Here is a 15,967-nt window from a genome sequence, read left to right on the forward strand (position 1 = left end):
CCCTTGCTTTTGACCCAGATTAATTCCAGTTCGGCGCACGGCCGATATTGCGCAACGGAGCACACGTACGTCTGCTTCTTATTCTCGACATTCGATCTCGCATTCTGTCGGGGGTGTAGCTCAGATACATTCCACTTCCGGCCACCGCCGAGAGCGGACGCACGATGGAAAGCTCCGCCGGAGCAAGTTTTGCGGCCCTTGAGGGCCGCGGTTCCAGGGTTTCTGCTTCGGACAACGAAGGTTATCGAGTCATGCTGCCAAGTCTTCCTACAGGTCGTACAGTAGTTAATACAGTTTTTTTGCACGGTGACGTTGATGCCAGGCCTTACAGAGTTGAGGATTTTCGTGACGCGCTCGGTCATTTGGCACTGCTCCCGGACGTTATCGCTCTGGGGGCGTATCAAATGAATCACGTGTGGGCTGTCACATTCAAGAACGCTGAAGCGGTGAAGAAAATCCTCGCTATCACGGAAATGAAAGTGAAAGGCCGGCGCTGCTTGATTATCGACCCGACGAACCAGGACGTAAGGATCAAAATTCACTGGGTGTTGTACGGCGTGACCGACGAAGAAGTGCGCGTCGCCCTGGCCCCGTACGGCAAAGTGACTAACGTGACAAGAGAGCGCTGGCGCGTTCACGGCGTCGTCGACAAGGGATCGACGACTCGATTGGTAACGTTGCAGCTGAAGGCTGGTGATACAGTGGAGGACCTTCCCCATCAGCTTCGAATAGCCGGAGAACAGGCCCTCGTCGTGGTGCCGGGAAGGGCGCCTAAGTGTCTTCGCTGTCACACCACCGGGCATGTGCGTCGCGAGTGTCGCGTACCGCGTTGTGGACTTTGTCGTCGCTTCGGCCACGACGAGTCCAACTGCGTACGCACCTACGCTAACGTAGCTGGACCCGGGGGGCACGAGGATATGTCCGAGTTCGTAATGGATGAGGCGGAGGCGGAAGACGTCGCCACGGTGGATGGCGACAATGCGAAGAGGGATGAGACGCCCACTGAGGCGGACAACATCGAGCGCGACGTCGAGGCAATGCAAGGACAAGACGAACCAGGGCAATCAAAAGCGGCAGCTACTGAAGCAGCGCATGCCCCTGAAGATGAAGATGACATGCATATCCAGGCTGAAGAGCCGGGAAAAGGTGACGTCAAGGTCAAGAGGAGTGACGAGGAGGGCGACGACGAAGCAGCTTCAAAGCGGCCGCGTAAAGAAAGAAAAGACACTGCGGGCACAAGGGCCGTCAACGTCAGCGAACAGACGACTGCGAAGGAGCCTTACGTGAGGCGTTCGTCGCTTCACGTAAAGCCCAACGTCAACGCCGACAGGAAACTCGCTGCAACACCGCATTCACAGTGCAAAAATCGTGGGAAGTAGGCGGAACTCAGACTCCTGACAGTGGGCAGCTCCCGACGCTGGTTGTGTGGACGTGCAGCAGTGTACTACCCCACGAGTATGGTGGACCAACGTGGAAAAAAAAGAAAGCCCCTTCACAACAGTGATAGTGAATCCTTGTGTCGCCAAGCCAGAGCACGGATGTACGCACCGCTATCAACTGCAAGGTATGCGCAGTTCAAATTGGCTCGCTCGTAACTCGTAATGCCAGTGACGATTACGGAAGCCCTACGGGTCGCGACATTGAATGTGCGCGGTCTATCAGCGAGGCGCCGACAGTACCAGTTGAGCCGCCTGTCTCTTGAGGAAGGGCTAGACGTATTGGCTTTACAAGAGACTAAAGTAGCAACACAAGAGCAGGCCGATCGAATGGTGCAACCGTTTACAGGACGTTACAATGTTTGTGTGTGTCACGCGGCTGGTACATCGGGGGGGTGCGCCCTTTTGTTTAGGAACAGCTTGGATATGCAAATCGAAGCCGTGTTGGCATGCGAAAGTGGTCGTTTGGTTGTTGCTGATGTTTTGTTCAGTGGCTTAAGTTGGAGGTTCATATGTGTCTATGCTCCAAACAATTCGAACGAGCGTGCAAACTTTTTTGAGCAGCTTGAAGGTTATCTCAAGTGTGATCGATTGATTGTGATACTGGGGGATTTCAACTGTGTATGTTCTGCACACGATCGCTCTACAAACGTGCCTGTGCGGGATAGGAGTGCCAACCTGCTTAGTCGACTGACCCAGGAGTGTCAAATCGAAGACGTGGGTTCTGTGTTTACACCCGGAACTGTGTGTAAATTCACTCACTTCCAACGCGAGAGCAATGCTAGACTAGATAGAGCATACGTGTCCATTGAACTGGTGCCGTCATGCAATAGCTATGACGTAAAACACGTATCTTTTACGGACCACAGCCTTGTGTTGTTTACGTTAGGCAGGAAAAAAGAAAGTGCAAAGTTCAATTGGGAGCTATGGAAATTTAATGAACGGTTGCTCGAGGATGGCGAGTTCGTGAAAAGCGTACAAAGTGAAATAGCGAAAACGTTGTCAGCAGTACCAGAAAGCTACTGCGTCGTATGGGAAGAATTTAAAAGTCGCGTCAAAATGATTGCAATCGAAAGAGGAGGCAGTATCCGGCGCAGTGAACGGAAAGCTGAAAATGAACTACGTAACCAGCTTGACGAACTAATCAGCCTGGAGAACGAGCAGCCAGGAAAATGGTTAGACGAAATAAGGGGTGTGAAAAATAAACTGGAAATAATGGACGACGTTAAGTACCGGGCGGCAATGATAAGAGCACGAGCGGAAAAACTGTGGGCTGGGGAGAAACCTAGCAAGCGTGCTTTAGGCGATGAAAAGAGATACGCAACAAAAAAACGAAATAAAACAGATAAACTTCCGAAACGAAGCTACAGGTGACAAAGAAAGCATAGAAAGTGCATTCGTCGAGCACTACAGTAAATTGTTTGGGCGAGAGAGACTAATACAACCTGGTTTTGCGAACTGTTTCCTGGCGCACATGCCGCGATTAGAAGACGACGTACGAACACGATTAGAGGAGCCAATCACGTTGCAGGAAATCGAAGCGGCAATTGACGAATTAGCGGCGGGAAAGTCACCAGGCCCTGACGGCCTGGGAGCAGCGTTTTATCGAGCCTTTAAGAAAGAATTGGCACTTATGGTGTACGCCGTGATCCGGGAAGCATACGAAAAGAAGCGACTACCGAAGTCTTTTCAAGTAGCACACATGGTCTTGATACCAAAAACCGACGACCCAGATAAACTGTTGTGGGTGGGGTCATATCGCCCGATAAGCCTCACCAACGTGGATTACAAAATATTTACCAAAGTCTTAGCGAAAAGAATACAAACAGTTATCAAGGACTTAGTGGGGCCGCACCAGACATGCGGAATCAAGGGGCGTACCATTGCTACAAATATACACGTAGCGCGGAGTGTCCTTGAATGTGTTGACGCTTTCGAAAGCCGGGTAGCCATGCTCCAAATAGACTTAGCAAAGGCTTTCGATCTTGTTTCCCACGAAATCTTGTTTTCTGTGTTGGAATTTGTAAATTTAGGCACCACAATAATACAGGGTGTTAAGATGGCTTATTCCGATTGTGTTACACGGATTATAGTCAATAAAAACCTTACCGAAGGCATAAACGTCCGCTCCTCGGTAAGGCAAGGGTGTCCGTTGAGCCCCTTGCTTTTTGCCCTGTACTTAGAGCCTTTCCTGTTGAGACTGATAAGAAATGAGAATATAAGCGGGTTTCGACTAGAGCAGGCTCAAGTTAAGGTTCTGGCCTACGCGGATGATATCGCAGTTTTCTGCACTGACAAAGAGAGCGTTGTAGAAGTGGTCAGTATTGCAGACTCCTTTTGCCGTCAAACTGGAAGTGAAATAAACTGGGAAAAATGTACTGGGTTTTGGCACGGCAACTGGGATTACACACCGCAACTTTTCGCTAATACACAGTGGACAGCCTTGCCTGGGCGGTATTTAGGGGTGCCCCTAGAACACTACGTAGACACTGCGCAATACTGGGGGGAAGAAATAGAGAAGATAAAGGAAAAAACGGAAGGTTGGCAAGGTCGAGGCTTATCAGTGTTCACGCGGGCTACAGTATGTAACCTTTTTCTGACCGCTAAAGTCTGGTACGTGCTTCAAGTGCTGTGTATGACACGAGTGAATGTACAAAAACTGCACAGGGCGTTTGCAGTGTTTATATGGGCATCAAGCTGGGAGAGGACCAGCCGAACCAATTTGTTTCGTTCGGTTAAGAGTGGGGGCCTGGGCTTGTCGCATTTGTTCATTCGCCAACTAGTGTCACGTTTTATGTTTCTGCGAGACCAGACGGACCTATTTTTGCGCACAATAATACAGGTGCGTCTTCGAAGATACCTCCCGGAATTTATAGTATCGACAGGTGGTGAGAGCGGTCGGGCCGTCAGAGGGTACCTCAGGGAGGTTGTCGTGGCTTTCCGGTTCCTAACAGTCCGTTTTTCTATGGAGTATCTGAGTGCAGTAAATCGGAAAAAGTTGTATAGAGACCTTGTAGATACGTTGATGCCTGTGCCGCTTTACAGGTCGTTATACCAAGGCAATACGGGCCAAGATGTCCTTAAGAGAGTTAAAAAGATGCCTGTAAGGCCTTGTGTAAAGTCCTTTTTCTTTAAACTGCACACAAATACTTTGACAGTAAGCACATGGATGGAGGAAAAAGGGTTCTTCGTTCCGTGGACCACAAATTGTAGACTGTGCCGGAAACCGGAAACCATAGAGCATGCATTTATTGAATGTTGGGATCCAATATTTCACTGGGATGTCTTACAAAGGACACTTAAAAAGGAGTTGCCTATAACTCCACATGGTATACGGTACCTTCCCATAGAAAATGAAAATGGCGTACCTTATGACATGTTTATGCTGCTGGGACTGCACAGCCTGTGGAAGACAAGGATAGCTGTGAACAACGCAGATGTGAACGCTCGCCCTGTGCGCGAAAACTTCATTGAGAGCATTGCGTATATTCGCGATATTTTTGTGACCCAGGCTGAGCCGCCTGAGTGGACGGAAATTCTTGATGCTCTTGTTTGTCTGAAAAAGTTTTGAGGTCAATGATCAGCCAAAGATAGGCTGAAGTGTTTGTATTGAATATGTGTACTTTGGAACAGGCAATAAATAAAAAAAAAAAAAAAAGGTGTAGCTCAGATGGTAGAGCGCTCGCTTAGCATGCGAGAAGTACTGGGATCGATACCCAGCACCTCCACGGTTTTTTTTTTCTGGTCACAGTGAACTTGATTGATTGTGGGGTTTAACGCGCCGACGCGACGCAGGCGATGAGGCGCGCCGTAGTGGAGGGCTCCGGATTAATTTCGACCACCTGGGGATCTTTATCGTGCGCCGAAATCTCGTACACACGGGCGTTTTTGCTTTTCGCCTCCATGAGAAAAGCGGCCGCTGCGGCCGGGAATCGAACCCGCCACCTCGTGCTCGGCAGCGCAACGCCTTAGCCACTGAGCCACCGCGGCGGGTAGGTCACAATGAACTAGAGATCGTGGTGTTATGTTTTGAAAATACTTGATGGTGGAGTTGGTGGTGATGTAATTTGGTCAAGTGGTGCTAGCCTTTTATGCCACGCCGGCAACTGCTCCACCTGAGTGCCACCCGATGCGTTAAATATATTTCTACTTCCCCATAAGTCACTAAACGCACATTATATTACTCAGACAGTAGCATTTGTCATAACAGTAAAAAGTAATTTAAAACTAAGCTGGACACACGCATTTCGCCTGGAAGATAGGCAAATAACCAAAGGCTTGTTTTATCTTTCCTTTCATTGGATATAAAAAGCCTTCATTGCTTCAACCTCGGGTATCTTTCCCCGGCAATTGCCACAACTTCATCTGCTCCCGTGAAGGTTTTAAGTACCATCCATGTTGCCAAAGGTATTCATTCAATATATGCTACACTTCGCAGGAGCACTGGAAACTTTACTACAGGCTGTGAGGACCCGGTTGTATTAGGTAAAAACATTGAGGTTTGCTTTTGTATTTCATGGTTGACTTGAAATTTTATTAAACCTTCTTCTTTATAGCCTTATTATTCTTGTCGCAATAGTTTCATTTTAATTGTTTTAACCTTTTTATAGTGGATAAATGCTCGGTTGTATTAGGTAAAAACATTGAGGTTTGCTTTTGTATTTCATGGTTTACTTGAAATTTTATTAAACCTTCTTCTTTATAGCCTCATTATTCTTGTCGCAATAGTTTCATTTTAATTGTTTTAACCTTTTTATAGTGGATAAATGCTAGCTGTATTTTGACACACCCACATGATTTGCGCAAATTGATATCGAGGATGTGCAGTAAGAAAATGTTCACTTTACCGATGCAACAGCCATATTGGAGCTAGGGAAGTAAAAAATAGTGTTTCACGCGGTTCGGTTGGCTGAAATGTGATACTACGTCATTGTTTAAAGATATTACGACAGTTGTGACAACAGTCTGAACCTGGAGTTACATGTAAAACAGAAAACAGGATGTGGATGAGGCATGTCAGCAACCAGACTGCGAAATGAGACGTCAATTAAGGCCTAGCGGAGCAAAAAAAAAACGCGCACAATGCCGCTAATGTTTCCTTCGATAAGAGATACGGCTCAAGACGCCAAAAAAATTATGACAAACCAACAGAAGCAAAAAGAAACAATAAATGCCTTGCTCGGCTTGTACAGCGCGATAACGTCAGGGACGCTGTAGCAGAGATATCTCAAATGATTACGACTTCAGTGGACGAAGAGCAGATAACGAATCAAGAAGGAACCTTCCAATCCTAAATGAGACTAGCCTAAAGTTCTTGTAAACAATAAGGTTCGTTTTGCATACAAAAGGCGAGGGGACGTGCATCTGTATTACCAGTAACGTCGCCGTAAACCACCTCCCTGTTACAAGGAGCAAGCCACTAATCATCAACGTTATAAATTTGGGGTGGGGGCAACCATACAACCAGGAAAATTATTTGCTGCTATCAAGTATTCCTAATTCCCGGAGCATTCCGCAATGAATGGATCAGTTTATGCGCAGCGCCTTATTCTGGCCTCTGGGGATGGATGCCATTTCGTTTACATAGCCTTTTCTACTATTTCAATGGGCTAAGCGGTGTCACGCACTCACTGGCTTGTGACACGAATCTATACGCACGCATTGTCGTCAATAGCTCTGGTAATTACCTATGGTCATGCTCGCCGCCAGATTTCTTTTGAGAGCTAATGGAAGGAATAAATTTGGATCATGGCGTACATTTTAAGAAAAAAAGACTACACAGGACGAACATTGAACTGTGCCTCTCTCCTGCATACTTGTCGCTTTGTTCCCTGTTCGTAAAAAAAAAAAAAAAAAGCGGCCTGCCAAACCCTTCGATATATCCTCTATATTCCGAGTTATAAGTATGTGTGAGCGTAGCATAAAGTTTCTATTTCTTGAGAACATATTTTAAGATGAATATTTGACCTCGAAACAGCATAAAATGGCACTGGTGTGGAATGGAAAGAGTTTGAATCAACTTGCACGTGATGCTGTCTTTAAGGTTACTTATCTTTCAAGCGAGTATACAGTACCATTGTTCAACCGTGGCCTCCGCTATCGGCTACCGGCGGCGCGCAGCTACGGCGCGCCGCCGGCAGCCGATCGCGGAGGCCGTGGTTCAACATTCGTAGAAAATGTTCACTTCCCATTCTCGCCTAGCGCCATCTGCCGGTTTGCTTTCCGCACTTCGCTGTTCTCTTTAGCAACAGCTAGAAAATTCCCATTGTTATACCTCCGTGGACTGCGGGTAGAGTCACTGGTTCTGATGCTTGAGGCCTGGGTTAGAACCCTCTCAATTCAAGCAATTTTTGTCAAATCCCACGATTTTTAGCTCCAGAAGTATTTTTTCGATTTCTTGTCAGCGCTTACTTCCTTAGATATAAAGGAGCACGTCGTAGAATTAGTCTGGGCTAAAGGAAGGGGGGATTCGGCAGCGAGTCAAAAAGCTACCTGCAGCCAATGCGGGGTCGTAGTGTTGGCTTATAGGGCAAAAACTTCGCGCTCTATTAAGAACCGTTAGAGAAAACGCTATTCAGCCCGACGAGGCCTGGAAAGAAGGATGACTGGATGGACATTTAGGCATATAGTATTGGGTTAAGAAACAATCTTGCGCATCGTATTTAGAAACATATGGGTACGAGTTAGTTGGTACTCCATTAACAACACCGTTAAGCGCCGAAAAGAAGACGAAGGACGCAGAAGGCAAGAGCTGGCGCTACTCAGTTTGCTTCGCCGACCTGTCTAGTTTAAGATTTTCGCATATATCTTTTGCTTCCCGTTTTTACCTTTGTCAAGGACGCACCCGGACAAGAAACCTGGTGCAAGGGAACACCCAAAACCACCGTGGTGGTTGGAATATACCACGCACAAATTGTTCTCTTTTAAATATGATGCATCCTTCCTTACAGGTAAACGCACTTACGGAATTCCACAACGCAAAATTACATCAACACCTTCTGACGCACAGTTTTCCTCCTCATTGCCCGACACTGGGTTTGATAACCGTCCCAGAAACGACTGGAGCATTGTAGCAGAAGCATTTGGCTGCACGGCACACTTCGGCCCGAAGCTGAGCGTGTGTGGTGCATAATACGGAAGGGTGATGCGCCATCAGCGAAGACAGAGTTATTCGGAGCAGAAGGTGCCTTGGGATGACTCATCCGAAGCCTGAAGAGGGCCGACTGATATATTCTTTCGTCTGCAGCGTCAATCTGTGCGTTGTATTCGCGCTATCTTCTTTTCTTGACGAAAGAATAAATTCACTGACCTTGGGCAAGGTTGTATACCACATCACGGAAGAACAGTCGTTGCTTTTTAGATGCAAAGCATCTCTTGCTCCCGGCTCCGTCGTCCGTCGTCCATCCATCCGCCGGCCCAGGAAGACACCGGCAACACTGCCGCTCCAGGAGCCCTTTAAGGGGGAGCGTGCTCGTCTCGGGCCGGCCCAGGAAGACACCGGTAACACTGTCGCTCCAGGTGCCTTTAAAGGGTAAGACACCACCGGGCGTTCAGCAAGCCGAGCATGCGCAGTGGGGGTGTGGACGGCGCAACAACGGCAAAGGAGGGACATAGACCCGTCGCATCCAATAAAATTACACCATCTTCCCGTAGGGGAACCCTGAGTAGTATGCGAAACAGCCGTGGGCTCAACGCAATTTCCCATTTCGTAGTTCCGGTAAGTGAAAAGTGTGGTAGTTACCATAAAAACCAAACTGTAAACATAGCGGTAGCTACGTACCTCCACCTAACGGAAAGGACGAACTTAAAACTAATGGGCACTTGAATCGACACCATGGCTGCTTTGCATACTACTCAGGGTCCCCCTACGGGAAGATGGTGTAATTTTTTCCCCACTCAGAACGTATAATTCAGGACATGACAGCCTCATGGCTGGCAGTATAGGGCTGAAGGCGTGCCGAAGAGTGCAGACGCGTCCTTTGGACACCGTGGGACACAATTTCACACGTAAGACCCCATCGATTGAATAAGAGAACGAAGCGGACTTAGGCTCGGCATCTGTATTATGCGAACCTCATTTATTGTAAAGTACGTAGAATGAAGTGTGTTTTTTTTTGTTCGCGTAAGTTACTACTTGTGTTGTAGAACAAAGTGTAATGTATTGTTGTGGAACCAGGTGTATTGTTGCAATGCATAACGAACTGTACTGTAATGCATACAACGAAGTGTTTGTGTAAAACAAAGTGTGTTATTTTTGTATGATGTAAGTCATTACTTTTTGTGGTACATGTGACGTGCCCTTCCTGCTTGAACCACTCCAGGTCTGCAGTATTCAATAAATAAATAAATAAATAAATAAATAATTAAATAAACCCACAAATAAATAAATAAACCAACAGACATCCAATGGCCGAGTTACATTAAAACTTTTTCTCACAACAAACAGTATCGTCGATACCTTCTCAAGGTCCAGCGAACGTGTGTGTGAACATAGCAGTACTCACGCATTTTCTTACTGCACATCCCCGATTTGAATTTGCGCTTATCGTGTTGGTGTGTCAAAATTCAGCTAGCATTTATCCACTATTAAAAGGTTAAAACAATTAAAATGAAACTATTGCGACAAGTAAAATGAGGGTACAAACCAATGTTTTATTCAAATTTCAAGTCAACCATGAAATACAAAAGCAAACCTGAATTTTTTCCCCAAATACAACCGGGTCCTCGCAGCCTGTAGTGAAGTGTCCAGTGCTCCTCCGAAGTGTAACATATATTGCAGGAATACCTTTGGCAACGAGGATGGTTCTTAAAACCTTTACGGGAGCAGATGAAGTTGTGGCAATGGCCCGGAAAGGAAATTCGATGTTGAAACACTGTAGGCTTTTTATATCCAACGAAAGGAAAGACAAAACAAGCCGGTCGTTCTTTGGCTATCTTCCAGTCGAAATGCGTGTGTCCAGCTTAGTTTTAAATTACTTTTTACTGTAATGACAAATGGTGTTGTCTAAGTAATATAATGTGCTTTTAGTGACTTATGGGGACGTAGGCATATATTTAACGCATCGGGTGCCACTCAGGTGGAGCAGTTGCCGGCGTGGCATGCAAGGCTAGCACCACTTGACCAATTTACACCACCACCATCAAGTATTTTCAAAACATAAATTACACCACCATCTTTAGTTCACTGTGACCAGAAAAAAAAACCGTGGAGGTGCTGGGTATCGATCCCAGTACCTCTCGCATGCTAAGCGAGCGCTCTACCATCTGAGCTACACCCCCCATAGAGTAGGAGATCGAATGCCGACAATAAGAAGCAGACGTTAGAGGTTCTGCGTGTTCCGTTGCGCAACATCGGCCGTGCGCCGAACTGGAATTAATCTGGGTCAAAAGCAAGGGCGACGCCACGGGAGGGAGATTGGTTCTTGAAAGTGTTCTCTTTAAACTGAAGACGTTCCTCGTCCGGGGGTGTAGCTCAGATGGTAGAGCGCTCGCTTAGCATGCGAGAGGTACTGGGATCGATACCCAGCACCTCCACTCTTTTTGTTTGCACGGGAAAATTTTCTTTTTCTGTGGGGTGGAGGAGTCGGTTGCTTACACTCAAAAGCCCATGTTTAAGTTTATGATGGCGCTTATTAAGCGTAAGTGTGCGCACCTCGATGGAGTTGCGAGGGGAGTCTCTGCAAGCAAAATCGACCCTCGCGGAAATTGTAAAAGGGATTATAATTACAATTGCAAGCATTTTGTATAATACATACGGAGTTCCGTTTTTGTAGTGAGCACAGACGGTGGCCCTTGTAAGTGCAACAAAAAACGTTTGCTGATACAAAAAGTTCAATCATGATTTCTGGAGGTGTGAACCATCTTCCCAACTGTTGTTTTAAACTAGCTAGTTCCATACTTAGTAAAATTAGATAACTGGATCAAACCGTAAACTTTGTACAATTTTTTATTCATATCTTTAATAAGTAGAAGCTATATCTCGGCCATGACGCGCACTGTAGTGGTGGGCTACGGAGTTATTTATACTGCCGAAAAATATTTGCGTGCACTTAAATATCTACCAACGTGTGTTTTAGATTTTCGCCTCCATCAGGAAAACGGCAGTTGCGACTGGGATTGAAACCTTGCCCACGTTCTCATTAGAACAACGCCGTATCAACTGGGCCACTGTGCGGGTTCGTTGTAAATGCATAACCCTCACCCCTGCATAACTTGCATCATTAAAAAAAAAAACGCCTTCCCCATATCCGTAAAAATTAGGCAAAGTTCCTACTAACTGCTTAAACATAGGCTTAAAACCCTCATCGAAGCTCTCATTGGCTGAAATAACCCAACGACGTACCTCGTCACGTGGATCGACCAGTGACGATGCCAGCACTCGTCAGACGCTCACGGCCGATTGGCAAATTCCCATTGGGAGCTACGTCGCCGTTACCCACCAACACATGTACATGCTTCCACAACACAAGGACAAATTATTCTCACGCATTTAAACATGTATAATTTACAAGCTATGTAATGTTTTATCAAATATTGTATACCGGCAGGAAGAAAATGTCAGCAGAAAAACCTCTGAGGAGATAAGGATGTTTCTTTCGGGAAAGATTAATCCGGTGCATAGTTTTGCCTGGGCTTCCGGCAGGCCGGATGTAAAATTACGTGGTTGATGGGGAGCACGTGTTCCACATTTGAACCATTTGTGTGGGGACCTGACTGGTAACGAAACTCTAATAAGTGCCCTTTCAAGAGAACACCATAATTACTTCTCTTTTGCAATATAATAACCCTTTCCTGCCCAACACAGAAAGTCTTAGAAAAAATGGCCACAAGTAATTAAATTTTTTGTATTTACCCCTTCCTAATCATGCTTCGACAAGTGAAAATGGAAAGCTCAGAGTATTTCACACAGAAAATAAACCCACACATATGTTTGGGCTGGGCTTGTATTCGTATGATCTGCGGGTAGTAAGAATCCCTTATAACGGCATCAGGCGCAGAAAAACTACATTTTTACTTATTATTTACAAGTTTTATATTGTTTTCAGGTGTACTTATATTATCAATAGGATTTGGTGAAAATATTAATAATGAAGTTTTAAACAATATAATTAATAATTAAACTAATTATTATTATCCCAAGTAATTACGGAACTAGTTCAAGGTTAAGGTGCAAGAAAACATTACCAACGAGCGAGCCCAAAACCGCGAATGAATGAGACACCAAGAGAGAGAGAAACAACTTTATTGACAGTCCGGCATGGGATGGGGGGTGGGGTGAGACGGGCGTGCTAGACAGCCTGGGGCGGCAGCCTACTCATGCCAACCCGTGAGGGTGACGTTTTCGGCTGCTGTCTCGCCAGGATGTCCAGCACGTGCTGGACCACGTCTCTTTGGTCTCCAGGGTCTTGGCTTGTGATCTTGCTGCGCATGGCAGGAGGCATTGCTTCGTCTAGGCGGTCTGGGGGGGTGCAGTTCCAGAGCAAGTGTCTCTGGGTGGCTCTTGCTTGTTGACATTGTTGACAGATGTCTGTTGTATATACGGCGGGGCATATGTGTCGTGCCAGTACGGGTGTCCATATAGCCTGTGCTTGTATTTGTCGTAGTGTAGTAGCTTCCTTGCGGGTGAGGTCTCGATGTGGGGGTGGGAAGAGGTATCTATTTGTTCTGTACCACTGGAGAATGTCTCCGTAGGAGGTGATGGAGTATTCATCGTCATTGGACCGAGGTGCCGGGTGAATCGAGGGGCGGGGTGGGGACCCGCGGCTGGTTAGCGCGTGTGCCTCCATGTCTGCCTCTTCATTCCGGTTCGGTCCTGTGTCTAACTGCCCAGCGTGTGCGGGGAACCACTTGATGGTAATGTTGGGGCCTGATGATATTGTGGAGCATATTCTGGCAGTTGTATTATTGACGTTGTTTGTAGCGAAGTTGAGTATGGCCGTTTTCGAGTCGCTGAGGACCGTGCGGCATTTCGGAAGCGTAAGTGCCAGTGCAATGGCCAGCTCTTCGGCTTGTGTGGGTGTCTTGCACTGTATGCTTCCAGATGTTTGGAGTATCCCAGTGTCGGATGCGAGGACGGCTGCTACATACGTATCTGGTTGTTGGGGGTATTGTGCTATGTCCACGTAGTAGGCGTGTGGGTCTTTGACGTGCCACTTCGTAAGGGCCGTGGCTCTCGCCGACCGTCTCTCTTGATGAGCCTGTGGGTGCATGTGCTTAGGTAAGGGGGGAATCCGTAGGCGTTGGGCGAGAGTCCGGGGTAGCGGAGTTGCTTTCTTTGGAGCCGTTGTAGGTGTATTGAGTCCGATTCTTTGTAGTATTGCTCGCCCTGTCCTGGTCTGGGACAGTCTGTGATACTGAGCTGTGCTTTGGGCTTCTGCGATTTCGTCTGTCGTATTATGTACTCCTAATGCGAGCATGCGGTCCGTATTGGTGTGGGCGTATAGTCCCAGTGCTGTCTTGTAGGTTCGTCTGATCATTGCATCTATCTTTAGCTTTTCGGCCGCCTTCCAGTTGTGGAAGGATGCCACGTAAGCGATGTGACTTAGTGCAAAGGATTGGGTGAGTCTAAGTAGACTATCTTCTCTCATGCCTTGGTATCGCGTGGCCACTTTCCGGAGGAGTCGAGTGGCCATCGTGAGCTTGGCGTGGAGTTTCTGCACTGTGACGTTGTTGTGGTGCGAGTCTTGTATGTGCAACCCGAGCACTCTGATCGTTGGGACTTGTGTTATCGGCATTCCGTCCTGGGTGACCACATTGATGGGGGTGTGTTGTTTGGTTGGCCTTCTCGTTCCTGGTGGTGGGATCACTAGAAGTTCGGATTTTGTTGGCGAACATTTGAGTCCAGTGGGGCGTAGATGTTCTTCGACTGCAGTGACGGCTTCTTGGAGGGCCGCTTCTATCTGGCTGTCACTACCCCCTGTTGACCACAACGTAATGTCATCTGCATAGATCGTGTACCGGATGTTACTAACTTGTTCGAGTCTTCTAGCTACGCCGATCATGACTATGTTAAACAGCAGAGGGGAGATTACGGAACCTTGTGGGGTGCCCGTGCTTCCCAGCTGCTTAGGTGGGAGTTGCAGTTCCCCTGCCACAAGCCTTGTGATTCGGTTGGTCAGGAAGTCCTTGATATACGCGAAAGTTCGCTGTCCCATATTGAGGTTGGACACTTGCTGAAGTATTGCCGAGTGGTGTACGTTGTCAAAGGCTCCTTGAAGATCTAGTCCGAGTACTGCTCTGTTGTCCAGGGTGGGGAATTTTCGATCAATGATTTCGTGCTTGAGAAGCAACATGGCGTCTTGGGTGCATAATTTGGCTCGAAATCCCAGCATCGTGTCTGGGTAGATGTCGGATTCTTCCAGGAACCGTTGCCAGCGATTGAGGAGTACGTGTTCGAGCACCTTTCCCACACAGGATGTTAGAGATATAGGCCTCAGGTTGTCAATGTGGGGTGGCTTGCCCGGTTTGGGGATGAGTACCGTTTTCGCAGTCTTCCATTGTTGCGGGAGCTTGCCCGTGCGCCAGCACTTGTTGAAGTATTTGGTTAGGGCTTCTATTGCTGTGTCGTTCAAATTTCGGAGCGCCTTGTTGGTAACTTGATCTGGGCCGGCCGCCGATTTACAGTTAATGGTTTGAAGCACTGCACGCACTTCCCATTCTTCTATATCGGCGTCTAAAAGGTCATTGGGTGCGCCTTCATAGTTTGGGAGAGGGTCTGGTGGTGTTGCAGGGAGGTACTTGGCGTCCAGGCGTCTTTGTACTTCGGCTTCTCCCAATTCTCGGACGGCTTTGTGGATGGTTCTGTTCAGCGTGTAATGTTGAGCGCCCTTGGTGGTCTGGTCGTTTAGTAGGTGGCGCAGGGGATTCCACGTTCTGCTTTTGTGAAGTTGGCCATCGGCCTCTTGACATACTGCGTGCCATTGTTGTCTGCAGAGGGTTGTGCTGTGTTGTTCTATGTCCCGGTTAAGTTGTGCTATGCGTTTTCGGAGTTTTCGGTTGTGGCGTTGGCGTTTCCACCGCTTCTTCAGGGAGTTGCGTGCTTCTAGGAGGTGCGCTAATCTACTGTCTATCATTGGAACCTCTTGCTCCGCTTCTAATGTCTGAGTTGCGTCCTTGGTTGTAGCGTTTAACAAGTTGGTCCATGCTTCTATGTCTTCGATGGTATCCGGTGTTCTCTCGTCTAGCTTTTTCCTGTATTCTTTCCAATCAGTGAGGTGCTGCACCAAGAAAGCAAGAAAAAAGTATTTATCACTTGCGCTGGAGTGCACGAGCCCGCCACCCTGTACCGCCCAGCAAAATTTTCGTGACGACGAAAGCCCAGTCCACACATATGTGGGTGAATTATTCAAGCGTGATGACGGAAGGCACACAAAGGGAACGGGTGTATTTCTTAGCCGATCATGTTTTTCCAAGTCCTGCAAGTCGTGTCTTACGCTTGTTATTCAGAAAATACGAGAATAGCAAGAAGAAGTATCAGTTTTCATTTTGAAGACGGCCTGCGTGATCGCGCCGGCTGGGGCGTGGTTTTTAAT

At 47.3% G+C, this 15,967-nt stretch overlaps 2 protein-coding genes and 2 non-coding genes across 4 annotated transcripts; 2 read left to right on the forward strand and 2 right to left on the reverse strand.

The window, feature by feature from the left end:
* Positions 1-150: 150 nt before the first annotated feature.
* Positions 151-3,163, forward strand: LOC144166798 (uncharacterized). Its single transcript, XM_077696289.1, has one exon. It carries the CDS (start codon positions 165-167, stop codon positions 1,377-1,379), a length of 1,215 nt encoding a protein of 404 aa, XP_077552415.1. The 5' UTR covers positions 151-164; the 3' UTR covers positions 1,380-3,163.
* Positions 3,164-10,642: 7,479 nt separating this feature from the next.
* Positions 10,643-10,715, reverse strand: Trnaa-agc (transfer RNA alanine (anticodon AGC)). Its single transcript has one exon. It is a non-coding gene; the product is annotated as a tRNA-Ala (tRNA).
* Positions 10,716-10,897: 182 nt separating this feature from the next.
* On the forward strand, positions 10,898-10,970 carry Trnaa-agc (transfer RNA alanine (anticodon AGC)). The gene has a single exon. It is a non-coding gene; the product is annotated as a tRNA-Ala (tRNA).
* Positions 10,971-12,678: 1,708 nt separating this feature from the next.
* Positions 12,679-15,617, reverse strand: LOC144166759 (uncharacterized). Its single transcript, XM_077696247.1, has one exon. It carries the CDS (start codon positions 15,506-15,508, stop codon positions 12,725-12,727), a length of 2,784 nt encoding a protein of 927 aa, XP_077552373.1. The 5' UTR covers positions 15,509-15,617; the 3' UTR covers positions 12,679-12,724.
* Positions 15,618-15,967: the final 350 nt, after the last annotated feature.

This window comes from Haemaphysalis longicornis, unplaced genomic scaffold (assembly GCF_048455015.1).
Source record: "Haemaphysalis longicornis isolate Haplotype H1 unplaced genomic scaffold, Haemaphysalis longicornis Haplotype H1 scaffold_19, whole genome shotgun sequence".
Taxonomy (NCBI): domain Eukaryota; kingdom Metazoa; phylum Arthropoda; class Arachnida; order Ixodida; family Ixodidae; genus Haemaphysalis; species Haemaphysalis longicornis.

What these genes read in the sequence shown, in the direction of transcription:
- LOC144166798 (XM_077696289.1), top strand. Translation starts at nt 165, where the DNA reads ATGGAAAGCTCCGCCGGAGCAAGTTTTGCGGCCCTTGAGGGCCGCGGT.
- LOC144166759 (XM_077696247.1), bottom strand. Translation starts at nt 15,508, where the DNA reads ATGATAGACAGTAGATTAGCGCACCTCCTAGAAGCACGCAACTCCCTG.